This window comes from Leptonotus elevatus, chromosome 14 (assembly GCF_054856555.1).
Source record: "Leptonotus elevatus isolate MCC_2025b chromosome 14, RoL_Lele_1.0, whole genome shotgun sequence".
Lineage (NCBI taxonomy): Eukaryota > Metazoa > Chordata > Actinopteri > Syngnathiformes > Syngnathidae > Leptonotus > Leptonotus elevatus.
In genome coordinates, this window is record NC_141252.1 from 2,515,016 (window position 1) to 2,537,047 (window position 22,032).

A 22,032-nucleotide genomic window follows, 5' to 3' on the forward strand; every position below is an offset into this window, starting at 1 on the left:
GTTAACTAGTGAAGTCATGAGATGAATTACAATTAAAAACTTTAATCGCCTGACGCCCCAAATTTTTTATATTTTCTTTCCTTTTTTTTTTTTAAATTCATTCACTGACTGCCGTTGACGGCTATAGACGTCAAAAATTAACTTTAACTATTTCTATTAGTTTTACATTTTGTTTCCACTTTTGTTAACAAGAGTATGAAAACCTAGAATTATTTTTTTGTACATTTAGAGCAGATATACATTTTGTGATTAATCGTGAGTTAACTCGTGAAGTCATGCGATTAATTGCAATAAAAAAAGATAACCGCCCCAAATTTTTTATCACTTTTTTTTGGGATGAATTTATGGCCGTGAATGAGTTAAGGTAACCGTTCTTGTACGTACAGCAGGTGTTTAAATGCGAGGAGAGCGCCTTCCAAATCTACGGCCTGCAGGCCAACATGGACTACCGCTTCCGCGTGGGCGCCTGCCGCCGCTGCCAGGACTCGTGCCAGGAACTGTGCGGGCCTCTCAGCCCCTCGTCCCAGTTCACGCTGCAGCGCCAGGAGGCGCCGGCGTCCGGCGGTCCGGCGGGGGCCGCAGACTGCGCCCCCTGCGCCGGCCACGGGGCGGCGGCGGGCCTGATGTACAGCGACGAGCGCTTCGCCGCGCTCATCGTGTGCGCCTTCGCCGGCCTCTCCATCCTCATCGCTTGCTTTCTGCAGTACTTCTTCATGAAGTGAGGGAATCTTATTATTATTCTTTTTTTTTTTTCTTTTTTTCTTTTTTTTTTTTACACGACAGGATAGAAAGAGAAAGCGAAACCCAAGAGAAACTTTTTGTAACAGATCGTCGAGAAAAACACTTCTTCTCTTTTATTTCAGTGTGTTTTCTTTTTCGTAGCGGAACCTCCGCGCTGAGGGCGACAAAACTCATCCACAAGCCTTAAAATAACTGCGAGCAGTCACTCTGACTTGCATGTTTTTGTTGTTGTTTTTTTCCACTCATATTCGATTAGAGGACGTGTATATTTCCTGGTTCATTTTTTCTTTTATTTGCATTTTTGTTTGCTGCAGTCTTTATCCACTCAGCCATATTCTAATGTAGGCATTCAAAGCTTTAGCCGCGCATAATGGATGACACACACACACACACACACGTTTATACACACACACACACACACACACACACACACACTTGTGCGTTGACAATGACTCAACTGGTGTCACGCGCGCAGCCGCTCCGCTTCTTAACGCTCGCCAAAGTGATGCAATCCACGTGTGATGTAAGATGCTGCTATCCTGTGATTTTTGTTTTTTGTGGGTTTTTTTTGTTTTTTTTAGAATGGAAACCCAGTTATCTAATATAAATATGAAATAGAAATATATATATAAATATAAATACACACTCACACATACATGGCAGAAATATATGTATAGAAATATCCACGCTTGCGTCGGAAGCCAATCGGGGCATTAAACTGGACCCCACTTTACCCGCCCGCCGGACATCTTGCAAAATGGCCGCACCAAAACACCGCTTTTGCCTTTTTCAGGGAATTCCCGCTTTAGGATTATCCGAACTGAATCCAGAAAAAGTCGATATTGCCGCGACATTCTGACCTTTACATGCATCAGCGCCTTTGCTTTGGACATAACTGTCCCGACATAACACACGAAAATTTCCCAGTCCTCTTTGACCCCACTGTGAAATTCCTGGCAGTGTGAAATTGACTTTTCACACAGAGATCCTGCAAAATTGACGCATCGGAGCCGTAACGGATGACGCGCCATTCATCCATCCGTCTTTGCCTTGGGCTCGGAGGTTGCTGCAACAGTGCGCACTTTCCCACATACTCAATTCTGTATTCAATTGATTACTCAGCTCTTTGAGTACCGATACCAAGTATCGATAAAACTATGACTTTTGATACAGAAAATTCCCCCCAAAGAACATGGACATATTTTAAAAGAATAGCCCAATTTAGAATTTTCCCTTATAGTTGCATGAAAATATTGGCAATTTTGCAGTTCCTGACTACGGGTATCAGACGTCTATTAGAACAAATGCAGATAAGTTATCCCATATTTACTCTTATAGTATTGCAAAGCATGACTCATGCTTTTGCAGCTTCAAAAACAAGAACCGCCCTAAAAGAAATAAAAAAAGAGGGCTGGGCAAAATGTGCTTCAGATCGGTAGGAGATTGTAACTCTGCACATCTCCGTCCGTTCTCCTCACGAGCAAAAATAATCTAGGTCTCTTGTCTTCCTTCCTTGTTGTTCTTTATTAAATGTTGAAGGTTGACTGAACCTGACTCTGTCTGCCGTGAGTACTGATACCTTGGAATATAAGGCGGGGTATCGTCCCAATACCGATACCTGGTATTGGTACTCGCTCATCCCTAATATTAGCATATCAAGGTGGGACAAGTGAGTATTTCTTAGATACAGGCACGGTCCCACGTTACGGTCCTGTTACGGCTCTGGTGCTACCTTGGAAGGTAAAAAAATTGTGAAACGCACTTTGTTTCTCTCCGGCCCCCTGGGAAAATGGCGGAAAAGGCACAGCAAAATGTTCACGTAACCCCCCCAGGGCGGGACAAGTCAAGCCCCGCCCTTTCCGGCATTTTCCTAACACAGGCAACGTCTCGCCTGTTACGGCTCTAACTACCTCTAAACGCGGAAAATCGCCGGATGAACTTCGTCCCCTGTTCTGCCTTTCCGGCATTCCCTTGCAGGGGTACCGTAGCGGGAAACGGTCCGAGTCGACGTCCCGCCTCTGTTACGGCTCCGAGGGGGGTATTGTCACAGTTTACAGGCAGTGTCTTGTCTACTTTCCCGACCGCCCCCACGCAATTGTTCCGCCTCTTTTCAATCAACCCACTCATCTTTTTTTTTTTTATCCACCTGTCCTCAAACGATACACAGGGCATTCTGAATAGCATCCCTCTAATAAACACAAAGCCAAGGTACACAGCCCAAAGAGGTCACCCTGACCCGTATGAAATGGAGTCTGCACATGAGGCCTGTTATGTACCTCAGGGAAATAAGAAAAAATGTATAAAATTGAAGAAAAAAATAGATCCTTTAACCCTCCTGTTAGTTGGATTCTAAGGGACAGCAATAATGTTCCCGGGTCAATTTGACCCACGATAAGTTTAATGATTTAAAAAAGAAAAACAAATACATTTTAACCGCTTCATTGCAAATATTCCAAATGAACCCGTTTTAACACGTTTCATCATGAAATACGGTTTGTAGTACTTCAACTTTGAAACGGGTCATTTTGACCCAGGCTATGTTTATTGTTCCAATAGTGGCCTGATAATGAATTATAGAGCAAGATTAACAATTTTCAGTGAAAACATGTAATTGTCTGTTGAGAAAAGGTTTCATTGCGAAAAACTACGGTAATTTTAAAATGGGTCAGTTGGACCCAAGTTACGTTTAACGTTCCAAAAGCACCCTGATAATGAATTATAGCTCATGATTCACAGTTTTTGATGAAAACATTTAATTGTCTAGTTTCATTGTGGAAAAACAAATTTAAAAATGGGTCATTTTGACCCGGGCTATGTTTAATGTGCCAAAACCATGTATGTAATATTGAATTGAAAATGTCAGCGAAGCATTTTATTTGAGAAGTTTTGTTGCAAAAAGTCTCATTTGTACTTTTTCAACATTAAAATGGGTCAATTTGACCCAGACTGTTTATTGTTACAAAAGCATTCCGATGAACGTGTCAAAGTGAAATGAAAATGTTAATTGATGTTTCATAGTGGGAAAAACTTTATGGGTCAATTTGACCCATAATATTTTTTTACATTCTATTAAACGATTTCATTGCACATATGTCACAATTAATCATTTCAAACACACTAAAAACGGTTGAGTCAAAAGTAACCCAATTATGGATCAAAAATGGACCGATACATTTTATGGGTTAATTTGACCCAATTTTCTGACCCAAGTAAAGGATCTGACCAATATGAGTTGCTTTACACGAAAAGACCCATTTCTTGGCTCAAAGTTGGGTCAAATTGACCCAAGTGGAAGATGGGTCCATTTTTGACCCACATTTGGGTTATTTTTGACCCAACTTTTTGTGTAGTCTGTTGATGGGTCAGTTTGACCTGATATAAGCTCAATGTTCCTTGCAAATATTTAGTGTCTGTTGTTGTCTCGTTTGATAGCCACAAGCTAACGTTTGCTTCTTAACTTGAAAGTGGGTCATTTTGACCCACGACATAACAGGAGGGTTAAAAACAACAAAAACACCCCATCTCTTTGTTGCCGATGCCGCCTCACCCTTCTTTGTCTTCCTTTCCGCTTCTTGCGTCTTCGTCCTCTTCGGATGCCGTGCCTTGTCAGCAAGTCGCGTGGTTTACTCGCTCCATTTTTTTTTTTTTTTTTTTTTTGCCAAAGTCGATGGGAAAATGATGGTAGATTTTTTTTTTTATTTATACTATATATTTGCATACAGTACTTTAAAATGCCAATTACAGTGCAATCTTCATTTATTTATTGTTTAAAAAGATTAAGAGACAAGTGTAGTTATATACTAATTTTTTTCCTTCTTCCTCGTAGCATGTTTTTTTTTTTTTTGTATGTTAGAACGATTTTTAAGGCCAGCATTCCTTATCTCGGTAACCTTTTTGAGTATTTCTCTTACAGTTGTTGGGATCCCGCAGTTATAAAACTTGTAACCAAATACATATGTACTGTTTTGTGTTTTTATTTTCATCTCTTGTTTGGGCCACGCTCGGCTGAGTCGTCGTCTGTTAATGCTTCGAGAGACATGTAGCAAAGACAAATGTCCCTGCCTTTGTTTTTTTTTTGTTGTTTTTTTTGGTTATAATGAAGCTTCTGATACGTTTAGTTTTTTTGTCTGGCCAAAGTGCAGGCATCACTCTGTTCTGACCAAGGGTTCTGTGATATTCTTCTGTAACGACAGCATCATTACTATTATTATTGTTACTATTACTCTCTGATGAAAAGGACAAAAAAAAAAAAAACATTAACTTGATCTGTGATTATACTTATTTTCAATATTATCGTTTTGATTTTTTTTGTTTTTGTTTTGGGGTTTTATTTTGTTTTTGGTAAAGCCAAATGTGCCATTGTCGAAACATGTCGCCCCCTAGTGGAGAGGAGGGCAGTCTCGTGCCGGAAGTGACTGACAAAGACGGGCGGGCGGGGAAAAGGCTCCAAACAATCACACAAGCGACGAGCGCAGGCGGGCAAATTTATTGACAAGTTCTTCGGCGTAGCGAGTAGTAGTGAGTTATATCCAGTATTTTTTTTATTTTTTTTGCTAAGATGGTATACAGTACAGAGATATCTATAGAGCTATAGAGGTGATACGTACATTTACGACTAACCTAAGTTGAAGCACTTTTCTATCACCGCGAGCATTATTAGTCTTGATGGGTGGGGCTTATGTATTGATCCAAAACACTACTGCCAGGCCCCGAGTTCGTCGCTCGCGTGTTTTTTGCCGCCGTGTCACGTACAGCCAACTGCACATGCGTGAGGAATATTCGGCGTTCGGATCAACCCGGACAGGTGAACCATTTTACATTCTCAAAATTGAAATCACATGTACTAATTATTATTATTATTATTTTTTTTTTTTTTTACATCTTGGCATTTTCTGAATGGCACAATTCACAACACGTGTTTTCATCCGTGAAAATGTGTTTCTGTATTGCAGTCAACCTGCTGATGACCAAAGGTTTTTCTTCCAAAAACACAGAAAAATAAAGCATATAATAAGGACCATATTGACTTTTTTCACCAATTGGTAGAAATGCAAAGCAATTATTTTTGCAAGGTCAACATTTTTTAAACCGCTCCTGGATACACAATTCGTGAAATGTATTGATCGTTATGTGAAGGCAAAATTAGCAATGAACAAGGTAGGATGCAGATTCGTATCAATATGAAAAGTTCACAATGTCCCGTCACTGATGAGCTATTTTGGCTACTGGCACCATTTGACATGTAGACTCGATATATATTTTTAAAAGACTGGTGATGAAAAGGATTTTTGGGTGGTCTGCGCCCCCCATCCTACTAAAATCGTGCCGCCCCTGTACTGAACAACGGGATTGTTGCGAGCCAGCGCCTGTTGTGAATCTGCGCCATCTTGCCATGTGCATTTCAAAGTTTACTGAACGTCAATTTAAGTTCACCTGAAAAGGTTCAAGTGCGTTCTTGGTTCATAATCGTAACTTTTGTGAGGGATGTTACAATTATTATTATTTTTATTCCACCTAAGTGGAACAACATGGAAGAGTTCATGGAACAAACCGATTGCGCGATGTAACCCAACATGTGTCCCTTTTAATGCGGCAGGCGCGCCCCCCCCCCCCCCCCCCACACACACACACGCACACACACAACTTTATAAAACATGAATTGTCCATGCAGCAACACACACCTGTGCCTTCTGATTTTTTTCTTTTTCATTTGGTTTCGTATGATGTTTTCTTTTTGACTGAGCGATTGGCCACAGAGTGCGGAAACACACAAAAAGAGACAACGAATCAAAGCGTGTCTTTTTACCTCACCATTTTCAGAGTGAACATTCCAGGTTGTCATGGTCTACGAATTTGAGATTATTTTTTTTAAAAGAGCAATCCATGCATTTCTTGTATTGTAAATGTTAGACAATTTCATATGCATTATATAAAAAGAAACTGCCATATCAATTTTAATGTATAGATTTTTTTTTTTTTTTTTTTTGCAAATACTACCCTATGTATGTAAGACGTAACTGTATCTGTAGCGTATATATAATATATTTATGCCCAATAAATGTTTTAATTTTTTTTCTGACATGGATTATGAGTGTTTATTTTGCCGGTTTCTGTTTGTTGTCCACTATGAACCCCCCCCCCAACCCCCCCCCCCCACCCGCTCAACCCCTCCGCCCTCATTCGTCTACTGAGAAGTATTTTCAAGCTTAGCAAGTTATCTCGTTAGCATAATTGCCCAAGTCATTTTCAAATTACTGGCAAATGAATTAAAAATAACAATGTGTTGGATACGTCAATGTCATCTTTTTTTTCCTTTTTCTTAAAGGCAATGCAATTTGGTAGCTTATTCCACTTGTGTGCAGCAAAACAGCCAAATGCCGCTTCACCATGTTTGCTTTGAAACCTGCGCTCCAATAATTGACCCGAGTTTGCAGACCTCAGAGTCCTACACAGTCAACTTCGTAGAGTACATTTTACTCTGAAAGACTATTTGGTCGCAGTCTAAACAGTAAAAAATTTTAAAAAGTGTCAATTTTACTGTTTAGACTGCGACCAAATAAAATCTGCAAATTGACTCTGTACTGTACTAATTAGCATAAACGATGGGCAGCAAATGTGTTGAAATGAACCCCGATTTTTTTTGTCATCAATATTTGACGTGATTTTGTTTTAAGTCTGTATTGCCCGCGTGTAAACGAACGACATCAAATGACACTCATGTTTATAAACCTTTAATCATTGCAAAGCATCTATTTACAGCAAAAAGACAAATTCCGAGCATTTGTCAACGTGTATAATTAATTAAGGCAACGTGGAATGTAATGTTAATGGCTCACAACATTAGGTACAACCTGCACAAAATTCCGCCTTTACAATGATAACAATAACATGAATGACTTTTTTTTTTTTTTTTTTTTTTTGTTATAATAAAAAGGACATCTTTAACCACTGTCAATACAACACGTCTCTTTTGGTAACGTTATATAGTACACCTGAGATGGGAACGTCAACATCATCCGAAACAAAGACCTTTTTCTACAATGGCTTAATTAATGCATGACTCATTTTGCAGGCCATTTCCAGCCATTTGTAAAATGCCCTCGGCTTGACTTATTTACATAATGCCTCGGGTCACAACAGAGAACGTGGACACAATATTTCACAGCTTTCAAAACGTGCCAACAAGCTACTGGGGGAACATTGAAAACATGTCAGGGGCAACGGGCAATTAAGCAATTGTTCTCTGTTACATCTGCCGAGCAACAGGTGACATCACATTACCAGGAATGTAAAATATATATATATTAACTCATTCACTGCCATTGACGGCTATAGACTATTTTTTTATTAGTTTAACATTTTTTTTCCACTTTTGTTAACAAGAGTATGAAAACCTAGAAAAAATATATTGTACATTTAGAACAGATATGAAATATGTGATTAATCGTGAGTTAACTATTGAAGTCATGCAGTTAATTACAATTAAAAATTGTGATTCTTTTTTTTTATTGTAATTAATTGCATGACTTCACTAAATGTACAATTATTTTAGGTTTTCATACTTTTGTTAACATAAGTGGGAAAAAAAGTTAAACTAATAGAAATGGTTCAAATGAATTTTTGACGTCTATAGCTGTCAATGGCAGTGAAGGAGTTTTTAAAAAATCTGAGCTTTTTTTTTTTTTTTTACATTTGAATGACTTTTGAGATTTTTTTTAAGTTTCTTATACAGTTTCCAGATCCATTTAAAGTTCTTGATTTTTTTTCTGTTTTATGTTAAACGTTGCATGTAGCTTGCCTGTGCAGTCGGTAATCAATCGGCCAAATGGGAGCAGTGGTCATCGAGCTCCGTGTCGTCTGCCTAGCAACCAATGAAATCATGTGACCTGTAATTATCAACGGCAAACAAATTGGAGGTCAACCAGAGTTTTTGTTTTCATTTCATTTTTTCCCCCAAAGTCTGCCTAGAAACAAGTGACCAATAAAAATCTGAAGAAATTGGAGTTAAATAAATAGTTCAAATGATTTTTTGACGTCTATAACCGTCAATGGCAGTGAATGAGTTAAGGGCGGTTCGATACTGGAACTTATCTTTTTGTTTTTATGCTTTTAATTGCAATGGATGGGAAATAAATCCATACAAATTGGAGGTCACTGGAAGCATAATCTTGACATTTTGACGCTATAGAGCCTTTAAAGAGTCGAACCCTCGTAATGCCCGTCCAGGCTACTTTCGCGGTTCCGCTGCATTTTACTCACACATTGTTACGCTATATAAAACAACACACACAAAAAAGCGGGTTACGAGTTCTACAGTGCTTTCGTTGTCATCCAGAATCGGGGAAATAAATACTGTACAATGCCAGCAGGGTTTGTTTTACGAAGGTGCCAGCCTGAACCCGCATCACAGGTTGCACTGAAACGGCCGTTCGTGTAACCCAGTCGAGGTGGACAAACTTGCAAATAATTAACCATACGTGCGACACAGTGCAAATGTGGTTAGCACATCTGCTCCACAGTTCTGAAGAGGTGAGTTTGAATCCGGGAAAAAGTGAATTCAATGTATATGGGAATGTTCCTTTTTTTATTTTTGACTATTTACAGTACAATACATCATTTATTTAATGCTAAATAAATACATTAAAATTAATTTTGAGGGAAAAAATAACTTGTGATCATGTAAATCAGGGTTGGGCATTTGGCGGGCATCCAAGTAACACTCGAACACACTAGAGTGTTTTTTTTTTTTTGGAAAAACAGATTAACATTCAATATACGTTTGTCATAAAAAAAAAAATGTAAACGGGCGGGAAATTGGGAAATACATTTCCAGAAAAACAATATGCAAATTTATGGGCACTGAACTGTGAACATGCAGCGTCTGTAGTTTTAAGTTTTAATATCACCATTCACCACTAGAAAGCAGACGTGGCTCAGGTGCGCTTACACCAGGTCTATATCCTGGCGGTGGGAATCTTTGAATGTCTCACGATTCGATTCGATTCCGATTTTTGGCCCTGCGATTCGATTCTCGATTAAGGACAATTTTTGATTCAAAATGATTTGATTGACAAGGATTTTGCTTCAATCTATAGATGCTCAAGGAATCGTAATGATCTATTCCAGTCTGACTCGCTAATGCTAATTAGCGCGCTACACGCGGCATTTTTGTCACTCAAAAGAACGGCTCCACGCTGCAAAAAAACAAACAAACTTTTATTGGAATAACTTGATCGTGACTTTTTCCTTCTACTCTCTAATGTGGCTACAACTTAACAGTGTATTAGACCGCGTGGAACCACACTGCCCCCCCAGTGGCCAAACCGGGTACAACATGAACAGCGCTCCAAATAAAAGGTACACACAGACAAAGGCAAGACAGTAAAAAATAATTTAAATCAAATCAATTTGGGGACTTTTAAAATAGATTCTGAATCGTACTAAATGAGAATCGATTTTTTTTTGGGGGGGGGGGGTACACCCCTACTATATCCTGTTTCATTCCAGTGCTTCTCAATAATTGTTTCTCACTCCCCCCAAACCTGGAAGAGGAAAATATTTTGCGCGCACCCCAACTTGTCGTCACAACTGTAAATAGTATCATTTGTGTATAAAATTATTGTAAATACACCTCTGCAAAGGAGCTAATACTCCCTGTGCACTCTCTGACAACAACAGCGCCACTGCCCCCTACTGTAGAGGAGGTACAATTACACATTTTTTTTCTAGTACACAGAAAAAGAAAAAAAAGTTCCCTGAGGCCAACGCCTGGGTTATTTTTAAAGCAGCAGTTTTAAGAGCATGCGAGGCTTCAGAAGCTGATGCTCGATTCCATCCAGCCGTCCGCCACAGCCTTCAGCGCACTGGCGGTGCGGGTCCGAGGAAGCTGCTGGCCGCCGAGGCCGAAGAGGCGCGCCGCCGCGCTGCGGTACTTCCAGGACATGGTGTTGTAGAGGATGGGGTTGATGGCGGCGCTCAGGTAGAAAAGAACCACCGACAGCAAGCTGCAATGCTCGGACAGGGCGGACAGCAGCGGGGACGGCGCGTCCAGCGAGCGGAACTGCAGGTAGCGGCACACGTGGAAGGGCAGCCAGCACAGGACGAAGGCCAGAACCACCACCACTGGACAAGAGGGCGGAGAGGAAGTGTTAGGACACCAAAGTCGGGGTTTTCGCTACCGCTTTTGTAGTGTTTCTTTAAAGAAGTACATCTCTCGCCTTTAACCAGTGTTGCCAACTTGGCGACTTTCCAAAACTTCTTGGTGACTTTTTTTTAATGTGTCAAATCTAGCAACTTTTTTTTTTTTTTTTTTTACTCACTTTTTTCCTGTCCCACAATATTATGACTCTCTTCTACAGCGTTTATTAGTAGGCCTATTACTTGGCAAATTGCTTGGCAATTATGCAAATTAGGCAGTGACATCATTTAGCAACTTCTAGCGACTTTTAAGACTGAATAGAATAGCTACTTTCCTTACTGTGGTGTTAGCAACATTGTCTCTAACTGGTACCTTTCGAGACACCAAACTAGTTTCCTTGAACATAAAATATTTTTTCTTTTTCTTTTTTTTAATTGACCGTTCCGAACATCCGGGCATTTCTGATTCTTCCCCAAAGCAACAAACACAATGCGAATGGTGAAAACAAACAGTGGATTGTATAGCTTTTTCCTGTGACTATCATACAAACCACACACATTGTTATAGCAGCCAAACGACTTCTCATCACATTTTAGAATAAAAAAAATAATCCTCACAAATCAAATTACAACGATCCAAAGTCCAATGCTTTTCACCGAATTGACCGCCATTTTGGCATGTGGCGTCATCTCGGAATCGTCGACACACCTGTCACAAATGAATGACCTTTTTCCGGTACCGCGCGAGTCTACTTTTGCTAACCTGGCAGAGCCGGTGGCGGGTGTGTAAAATACGCGTTCGAAAACCCACCCAACATCTTGACGGTCTGCCTGTTGCTCTTGTCCCGGTGCGCCACGCACGAGCTGATGTTGGTCTCCCGGTGCCTCTGCCACAGTCGGCGGCCGATGAGGCTGTAGAGCACCGTGAGGCAGAAGACGGGCATGAAGAAGAACACGGAGCTCAGCCACACCATGGCGCCCATCAGACCCGACTCCACGGCGTAATGCGTCATCTTGCACTCCCGCGTGTCCCCGTACTCCTCCGCCGCCGCCTCCTCCGCCACGCGAAGAGCGTCGGTGTCGTTGGCGTCGAAGCCGCCCAGGGGGTCCCGCTCCACGCCCACCATGACGAACACGGGCCCCGCGCTCAGCATGGCCGCGCACCACATGAGCAGGATGAGTCCGCGCACGCGCCGCTTGGTCACCAGGGCCTTGGCGCGCAGCGGGAAGCAAATGGCCACGTAGCGCTCCACGGAGAGCGCCGTGATGCTCAGGATGGTGGAGTAGGTGCTGGACTCGGACACGAACTGGAAGAGCTTGCACAGCGCGTCCCCGAAGCGCCACGGCCGGTAGCGCCACATGCGGTAGAGGTCGAGCGGCATGCACAGGAAAATCAGCAGGTCCGACACGGCCATGCTGCACAGGTACAGGTTGGTGGTGGTGCGCATGTCGCGGTACTTGCCCACCACCAGGATGGTCATGACGTTGCCGCTCACGCCCACCACGGACAGCAACGCGCACGCCGCCGTGATGAGCGTGAGGAGAGGCAGGCTGTAGTAGTTGAGCGGGGGGAGGTCCAAGTCCGGGGTGGCAGGGGTGGCGTTACGGATCTCGTCCCAGCTGCAGTTTTGAGGGAGGCACGAGGACAGGTTGGGCCCCGGGGGCATGCTGACTCATGGGGTCACGGGTGTCGCAGTAAACCTCCCATCGTCACAGAAGAGCGTTTTGGAGAGCAAGAGGCGCGCGTCAGAGTAAACTCAACAAGTCGGGAGACCGTGAAAACCTCAGGAACCGCATTTCTCTCTTAAAATCGTTATCGTCACAATAGCGGGGGTTTGAAAAATTTTAAGGAGCAGCAGCCGTGCGTAAAAACCAAACTCCAGTTTGAAAAAAAAAATCAGATAGAGCTTTTTCTTTTATAGTTCCTCTATAGTCCCATAAGCATCATTGTGATCATTTTCACTGTCAGTTTTTGTTTTTAATAACAAAAGTCATGCGTCAAAGTAAACTCCCGTTCACATCGATTGAGGAAAAAAAACAAAAAACGTTCCTATACATTCCAAATATAAAACTGCGTTAGTCTCAACAGGAAATCTGGGAAGCCAAAATCATAATTCATGTAAGATGTTTTTTTGTTTTTCTTTCGACAACTGCGCGCAAAATTAAACTGAAGGGCACGTCGTCCTCGATATATCCAAATTAAAAGACTGTTTTAATAAATAACCCATCAACATAAGTTTCAAGGTTTTTAACCCAAACGCAAGCTCACAGAAAAATGTGTCCAAATCAATGAAGAGAACCAAAAGATATTCCAAACAAACGACTGCTTCAGTCCCGAGGGGGAATCATCTCCCGGGATCTCGTCATCGTCTCTGACTCTTTTTCGACGATTTAAAAAGAGTAGCAATTGTAAAACCAAACTCCTCCAGAACACAGAATGTGTCTAACGGGCGTAAAACCAAAATAGTTGAACACGTCCGTCCACAGTGAAGATGGCAAGTCCATTTAAAGAGTCCCCAAATTGGTTTCAACCGAAATGTGTATTCCGGATGGTTCCATCAGAGTTTGGTGGTTTAATAATCCAACTAAAAAGCACAACAAGGGGAAAACTTGACATTTTAAAAGGTGAAAAAAAATTGTCATAAATCGCTTTCAATAATCCACAAAAGACCTCAGGGGGGGGGGGAAAGTAAGTCTTTTCCAAAAGTCATCCAAACACAACAACAGCGAACGTGAAAATAAACACGATGCGAGGGAAAGGAGGAGACACTTTGATCCAAGCCACGAGCACGACGTGAGTGCGACGCATCGTTAGCATGTAGCATGTAGCATGTAGCATGCGTTGGGAATAAACAGTCAAAAGAAGATGAATGAAGTGTTGTTCTCTGCGTGCTGCGCGTCCAGCATGTGCTTGTTTGGGGACGGGTGCACCAAAACAATATGGATCAGGTGAGCATGTGGGGTGGGGGCGGAGGTGGGGGGGAGGCTATGATAACAGTGCTGCGACGCCACCTGCAGGCCACTATGCGCAGTGATCAATAAAAGCCATCGCGTTTGTTTAAACACACCTCGTTGCTCTCGCTCGACGATTTAGAAATAATCTACGGTGACCATGAATTGAAAAAAAAAAAAAAAAACCTCAACACAACAGCAAATTTAAAAAAAACGAAACAAAAAAAGGCTAAACAACATAAAGTAAACACAACAGTAAATAAAAATAAATCCACATAAATGGCAAAAATAAATAAAATAAACACATTTGCTGTTTGTTTAGTTTATAGTTGTTTTGGTTTTCTTTCTGTGTTAATTTTTTTTGCATTTTAGATTTTGATGCTTTTTGCGTTATCATTCAAATTCAGAAAGGTTGTTAACACTTTTTGCTGTGTGTCAAATTTACAAAATGGTTACTTTCACTTTACGGGGACTTTAAATTCACCTTTGTTCACATTCGAGCTGCCAATGTGCTTGCAAACTCGCATCCTACTCATGGGCTGCTTATTTGCACATATACACAAATGAATACTTTGTGTCTGCACACATTTCCTCTTCCATCAACACAATACTGGACCGCTCTCGTGCAGTAGATATTCAATAAGGAGTGAATCCCATCAGCTGAGCAACAGGGAGGATACCCATTTTATTGTTGAATGGGTTCATCATGCCTTAAGTATATATTGTTATCACTGTGGCCTTTGCACTGTTTACCGGTGGGCGTATTATATGTCTTTATGGGCCACACATTGGTGATGCACGGCGAGCAGGAAAGTCATACGCCACACGAGGAGGGGATTTATGATTATTATTTTTCAAAGGAGCCTTTTCGTCATATATTAGGTATGTAGCTTCCCAGGATGTTCTGTACTGTATTTGTGAATGTGTGTTTTGTGAGCAGGAATCCATCAGTCTGGTCACGTAGTTGTAGTAGCGTTCATATCCACACACTAATGCCCTGATAAAATGTATAGTTGAAGCTACGCATCCATTTGTATTCAATGCAGCTTTATTCCTTTGTGTGAATATAGTGGGCGTCAGTGTGTGTGTGTGTGTGTGTGTGTGTGTGTTTAGTTTGGAAATCATTTTGTCTGAAATATTGCTGAACACTGTGGATGTTTTTCAGGTTAAAGTTTAAGTTGAGTCTAATAAATAGGCCACTGTGGCGTGTTGTGCAGTACATAGCAATATACACACGGTGGCGCAAGAGAAGCAAAAACAGGATTTTATGAGACATGTAAGCTCAATACAACATGGAGTATTTTTAGAATCAATATTGTGGTGGTAGTTTTCATAATAATAATAATAATAATATTATTATTTTGGAACACTCATGCAAGCTCGACTCGTACACACAAAGCATGTTTTTATTTAAAGTTTCTGTATTTTTTTTGGAAGATGGAAGAATACAAATAATGCCCACAAAATGTTTTTTTTTTTTAAACTGTACAGTGTGATTATGTTATCATACCTTCTCTTGGTATAAAGGATTTTTTTTTTTTTTTTAATGAATAAAACAAATTACAGATGAATCCTAATAAGGAAAAGCTGAATATTATTGTAGTCTTCTCGAAGTTTAAAATTCTATCTCACTTACTGTAGGCTACAATAGATTATAGTATTGGTTACTGTTCGTACCTTAGCTGACACATAAACATAATAATCATAAGACACACAATAACAGACTTTGTGGACAAAACAGACAGAGTTGAAGCTATGACGTAATTAACGCAGAGCCAGTCTTCTCCTTTCTCATTGGCTCCTCCCAATTCCTCGGTATTTGACTCCCCGTAGGAATGACTCTTCTCTGATTGTCAGAGACTCCAAATGAGCCCCGCCTCCTCAGCTTTGATTGGCTACGAGTTTCTCGCCCGCCCCTCCCCTTTGGAGAAATCTCTCGGAGTTGACTCTTTGCTGGTTGTCACACTTTTACTGACACCCGAAAGTGGAAGAAGACCAGAGCTGCTCTTGCTGCTTTCTTTGCATTTAGCGTGTCTTTTCTCAACAAGTGGACCGAAGCAACACAGACATGTGGACGTCACGTCCACCCAAAGAGCAGGTCGGTGACGTTTCACTCGCTTTCTCGTTCCGAGGCGGTTGTTCTATTTGTGTCTTTTGGGGGTGTCACTCAGGATCACTCAAAATGGACACCTTACCGCCCAAAATTTCTTGTTGTCATAATTGTTGAGTTGCTGCTATTGATGTTGTTCTTTTATTGGACGTGTGTCACACTGAGATAGAGAGAGTTGTGTAAGATTCCACAGGTGTTCGCTCGCACACGCACGCACACTCCCACGCACGCACGCACCCACACACTGGGTAGTCGAAGTTGCGTGTGCACGCGTGTCATCCCCTGTTTTCCTCCCCAACAGCATCAACCCCAGCTACTTCATTTTTCTTATTACCAGACAGGCTTGCACAGTGTACTAGCGGTTAGCACGTCTGCCTCACAGTTCTGAGGGTCAAGGTTCAAATCTGGAATTCCTCTGTCGACTTAGCGTTGTTCTCCCCTGTGCTTGAATGTGTTTTCTTCCTCCCAAATTCCCCAAAACATTCAAGTAAGTAAGTAAGTAACATTAACTAAGTGACGTCTCGTAAGGTGCGAATGGTCGTTTGTCTATGTGTGCCCTGCGATTGGCTGGCGACCAGTCCACGGTGTCGAGAGTGAGGATAAGCGATATATAGAAAATGGATGTTACAGATATTTCTAGATGTGCAACGCTGGCATTTACGGATCATAAAGTCAACTTGGGTGAAATGTGTTCCAGATGTGCAACTGCATGCGGAATATTTCAGAGAGCTTTTCAAACCACAACATTTTGAGAGTTTTGACTGTACGCTGTCCAATGGAAGCGCCATGTAACCCTAAAATGATACGCTGGAGGTTTATCTAAAATTGAAAGTTATTCATAAGTTTTGCGGATGTGTGTAAACACAGGGTGCCAAATATCCTGCAAGTATGACGTATGCTGAAATAAGACGAACTATTACAGTGCCAGTAACAGCCTATCTGTGTAATATGACAAAAATAAGACTACAATACAGCAAAATGACTCGCCGTTAGCATGTAGCATGTAGCTTGACAGGGATGAAGAGGGTAGGTGTTGATTGACAAGAAATGTATGTCAGTTTAGCAGGTCTCGAAACGATTTTACGTTGATGCTACGTTTCGATTTTTCATCGGCTCTTTTTTGGTGACATTTATTCCAGAAGAAACGGTCTTAATTAACAAGGGAAGTTGAAAGGTATAATATTTCTATATAAAAAGTTGTGTCTTGCTACTTAAACACTTGCCAGAAATTCCTACAGATCCTTTCATGTTGTCATCTTTGTGGTAGGCTCCCTGACCAGTTTTTTCTTCCTTTTTTTTTTTTCCATCCATCTTGGATTGGAAGGACATCCATCTTGAGAATTTCTGTCGTCCCTCTGTCCACAGGCATATTTTTGGAAAATCTTTTGCAACCTTTTCCTGAATGTTACGTTTATGGAAGCTCAGTCCAGTGTGGCAACAAAAATACCAGCAAAAGTCTACTAGAACATCCGAACTTTATTTCGGGTTAATCAGAGGTAGTTTAAATGTGTGCTCACTGCCATTTAATGTGTTTGAATGCGACCGGTTAATTCTGAACACATCCCCAGTTATACACTTATGCAACCACATTATTAGTTTATTTTTACTTTCCCTCTTGAAAATATATATATTTTTTCAGTTGAGTTGTTAAGGTCATTAAAAGTTTCAATTGGTCTCATTTTTGTATACCACAAAAAAACAAATTTAAACAAGAGTGTGCATAGTTTTTATATCCACTACCAGGAATTTAAAATTAACTCATTCACTGCCATTGTTGACTGTAGACGTCAAAAATTCATGTGAACTATTCCTATTAGTTTAACTTTTTTTTTCATTTCATTTCATTTTTTTATGAAAACCTTGATTTTTTTATTGTGCATTTATAACAGATATAGAATTATCATGCGATCAATGACGATTAAATGCCCCTCATTTTTAATTACTATTTTTAAATTAGGCCCGTCAGGCGATTATTTTTTTTTAATGGTAATTAATCACATGATTTCACTTGTTAACTAACGATTAATCAAAAATTTTGTATCTGTTCTAAATTTACCCCAAAAAATTCTAGGTTTTCATACTCTTCTTAGCAAAAGTGGAAAAAAATGTTAAACTAATAGAAATAGTTGGATTTTTGACGTTTATAGCCGTCAATGGCAGTGAATGAGTTCAAACAGAGAGCTTTTCATACTCTCTGCTGTGTTGCCGGTAACCAGGGAGTATCCAAAAGTGGTGTGGAAACCAGGGCTTTGAATTTTGGCTCCCGCCCGGTCACGATGACATGGGCAAGGACCACAGCGAGCAAAAACATGACCCCCCCCCCCCCCCCCCCCCCCCCGCGCTGGCACAATGCCGCCTTGTGTTTTCGGCGCTACGGTGACGAGCATGACTGCTCCCTCGTTGTCGCTGGCGCCTCCTGGAGCGTCCCTGTCACCCCCCCCCCCCCCTCTCCTTTTTCCCGTGGATTAGATAATAGGCAGCTTTAGTGTGGGCAGAGAGAGAGAGAGAGGTGTCAAAGACCTCCTCTCTTTCTTCCATCTTCTCTAGTTGTACCATCTGCGCCACGAGGAGCTTGGCACGGCACGCTCTGTTAATGCTACATTGATGAGCTCTGCATTGCATGGATGGATCAATGTGTGATTGTGCCACTGTAAAAAAAAAAAAAAGGAGAAAAAAAAGGCACACTAAAATCCTATCGACACGGAATCAGGCACATGTGTTCATTGTGACACGATGCTGTGGAACACACAAGACAGGTCGTAGGAGAAGTTTCCGCAAAGAATGGGAGCACAACAAGACCACAGTTCACATCTGAGAGTTACATGATGCAGGTTAGGGCTGTGCAACTACAATTCCATGATGAAAAATTTGCTATAATCGCCGTTTTTAAGTGTAAATAAATGATGTTTGTTTATACGAGGGAAGTAGGAAACCATACTTGAATTTATTTGCACTTTTTATTTTATTTGTATTTTTTTTTGTAGAAAAACTAATTTCATACATTTTGTTTGGTCAGAAAGGAATTTTTATTTTATTTGTCTTAATTTTTTTTTTTTTTTACATGTTTACAAATTTTCTTCTTTGCTACCCAAAAATATTTGAACGTTTGAATATTCATGATTTCAATTATAATCAAAATAATCATGATTCATATATTTTTTTCATAAACGAGCAGCCCTAATACACGTGAGGGAAAAATGGCTCATTTGGACAATTTCACTTGGGGTGTACTCACTTTTGTTGCCAGCAGTTTAGACATTATTGCTCCGTGATGTTATTTTGACGAGAATGTAAATATAAACTCTTTTACAAGCTGTATATATATATATTACTTTTAAATCCTGACAGGATAATAATCGTGAGTTAACTAGTACAGTCATGCAATTAATTACAATTAAACATTTTAATCACCTGACGCACCTAATTTTTAATAATCTTTTTTTAATCGTGAGTTAACTAGTGAAGTCATGCGATTAATTACAATTAAAAAATGTAATCAACTGACGCCTCTAATTTGTAATAATCTTTTCTTCTTAAAAAAAAAGTAAAAAAAAAAGAAAAGATTATTAAAAATTAGGGGTGTCAGGCGGTTAAAGTTTTTCATCGTAATTAATCGCATGACTTCACTAGTTAACCCACGATTTTATATTTGTTCTAAATATCCCCCCCCAAAAAAATCTAGGTTTTCATACTCTTGTTAACAAAAGTGGAAAAAAAATGTTAAACTAATAGAAATAGTTCAAATGAATTTTTGACGTCTATAGCCGTCAATGGCAGTGAATGAGTTAAATAACTTTTCCAAGTGAATTCGGCCAAATGGGCCTCAAAGGGATGCTGGGCAGAAAAGACACATCACAAAGTCATTTCAGTCGCCACATCAAAATTCCTTCAGGAACTTCTATTGGCATGTCTATCACAAGTGGACCCTCAAAAAACTCTCACAAACCCGTACCAAAAAAAAAAGAGCCAGCAAAACTGTTCTTCTGGTCCCAAGCGGCCATTTTAGAGTCATTTTTGCCATTTACGGAGTAGCGCTCCATTCTGTTGGCTCAGAAGTGAAGGGGCTTGGCACCCTTCAACCATCTGTGCAGCGCCACAGTGTCCTGAAGCAGTGAGACAGAATCACATTGTGCACCTCAGTTGATATATAAACATTCTCCACCCGGCTTTTGGAAGAGAACAATCCCGCTGTTTCACATGCGGGGAGCTCTCCCACTCCCAACACTGGCCAGACTCCTCAGTTTTCATCACAGCGAGATACTGTAGATCAAAAGTATCGACATACATGCGTGTTTTAAATTTTTTTATTATTTTTTTTAAAGCTCCAGGTCACCTTGATAGTGAGAAACTCCAGCCACAAATTAGCCGTATATGGGGTCAAACTTCCACCTGGAGACAGAAACAGCACGTTTTTGATAAAATGGCCTATTGTCATGTTGTCGTCGACACGTCAAAGGACTCGGTCAGTTTTAGCCAATCAGAAGTCTGAAGAAAGTCATTTGTGGAAAAGGCAAAAATAAAGTCAGAAATGTCAGAAATGGCCGAATTAAATTAAAAATGATTCAATCTTAAATGAAATTAAAACTGGCATATTTTCAGGCTGTAATGTCAAAGATGAGGCGATTCAAATTTTTAATCTGAATGAATTGCATGACTTCAATAGTTAACTCGCGATTGATCACAAATTTTTATATCTGTACTAAATGTACAATAAAAAAATGTTCCCCAAGTTTTCACACTATTGTTAACATAAAGTGGAAAAAATATATAAACAAATAGAAATCTGGCCGCATCTTTTAGTCATCGATACAGTCATTTCATAATAATAATTCATAATAGAAAATTAAAAAGATGTACTGTACTGTAAAAAACGAGTGTGATATTGATTTGTGTTGGTCATTTTTCTGCCACTAGATGGCATAATTGCATTTGTAAGACGGTGACCGCTTTACCATGAAGTGACTTGTGAAATTATTCACATTTTTAAAATTGTAAAACACAACTTGACCCCAGTCTCCATAAATATATGCATTATATTTTTTACATTTATTACTGCAAAATTTTGACCTGGACGTGCCTGTTGCGTTGCAACTGGAATTCCCCCAGTACAGGCTTGCCAAGTAGGGGCGGTCATTAATCCCTCATTTCCAGAAAAGACACAAGACTTCACAAAATCGTGCAACTTTCATATTGGCCGCCAAAATGAACATGACGTTAGTTCTAAATGGTATTTATGGTCTCACGTAATAGTGGTTCTATCGGCGTATGTGTATCAATATGTTTGAAAGGCTCTGCAGTGCATGGCGAGAGAAGCTTTATTCCCGGCATGCAGCCATCCCCCACACATCGTCTTCACCCACTTAACGTGCTTTTTTTTCCTCTTTCTCCTCTGCTGGCTGACGATATCCACCATGTGCGCATTTCAACAAAGTGACATTTAAGAGGTGTTTGTTAATATTCATATGTCAAGCTGCTTGCTGGCTCTTTAAACATCACCATGGCAACGGGGCAGGAAGCAGGAAGTCACGGAAGCGAGCGATAACTCAAATTCATCTCTCCCGTTGGCCCTGATGCACGTCCAGGTTGCACAAGCGCACTTTTTAATGTGCGCGCGCGTGTAAACACTGAGACCTCTTCCGGCATTCCAGCACCCCCTGGAGTTGACCTCTGGGCGGGGGCGGGCCAGACGGGAGGTCACGGTTATTCTTAGACCCGGGAGATAACGCGGCACTGTTCATAGATAATGGCGCTGAAACGAGGAGTGCGTTTGCCTCGCTCTCTTTTAAGTCAATCAATCAAAGGAGGTTGAACCCTGCAAAGACGGTCATCTTGAGTGATCCGTGCAAAAACGTTATGCGCTTCCTCATATTTCTAGTTATCTAGTTACACGGATGTTACTCTTTAATCTTGACTGGCTTGGTTGTTCTCCTGCACAAAAACATTGAGGACATGCCTCGACTGTCCAGCATTGTAATAAACTTCAGATTGTGTCACTCAAAGTGATTATTGCATGCTTGACACGCGACGGCGCTTTTCAGGGAAAGTCCATAAAAAAGATGGCAAACAAGGAAACAATACAACTAAGGACAACT

The 22,032-nt window shown here is 40.7% G+C and overlaps 3 protein-coding genes across 4 annotated transcripts in view; 2 read left to right on the forward strand and 1 right to left on the reverse strand.

The window, feature by feature from the left end:
- fndc3ba (fibronectin type III domain containing 3Ba) overlaps positions 1-6,824 on the forward strand; it is a 91,207-nt gene extending 84,383 nt beyond the window's left edge. Inside the window, exon 27 of the mRNA XM_086095048.1 lies at positions 387-6,824. Coding sequence (XP_085951174.1) covers positions 387-722 — 336 coding nt within the window. The 3' untranslated portion in view covers positions 723-6,824. The remainder of the gene's footprint in view (positions 1-386) is intronic.
- A 706-nt stretch (positions 6,825-7,530) lies between these two features.
- On the reverse strand, positions 7,531-12,545 carry ghsra (growth hormone secretagogue receptor a). Its single transcript, XM_086095641.1, has 2 exons — positions 11,690-12,545; positions 7,531-10,863 (listed from the first exon to the last, which is right to left on the reverse strand). Exons 1-2 carry the CDS (start codon positions 12,543-12,545, stop codon positions 10,553-10,555), a joined length of 1,167 nt encoding a protein of 388 aa, XP_085951767.1. The 3' UTR covers positions 7,531-10,552.
- A 3,229-nt stretch (positions 12,546-15,774) lies between these two features.
- Positions 15,775-22,032, forward strand: part of pld1a (phospholipase D1a) — a 29,416-nt gene continuing 23,158 nt past the window's right edge. For both annotated transcript variants that reach the window (XM_086094918.1, XM_086094919.1), the window contains exon 1: positions 15,775-15,928. The gene's annotated coding sequence lies outside the window, so the exon portion shown is untranslated. The remainder of the gene's footprint in view (positions 15,929-22,032) is intronic.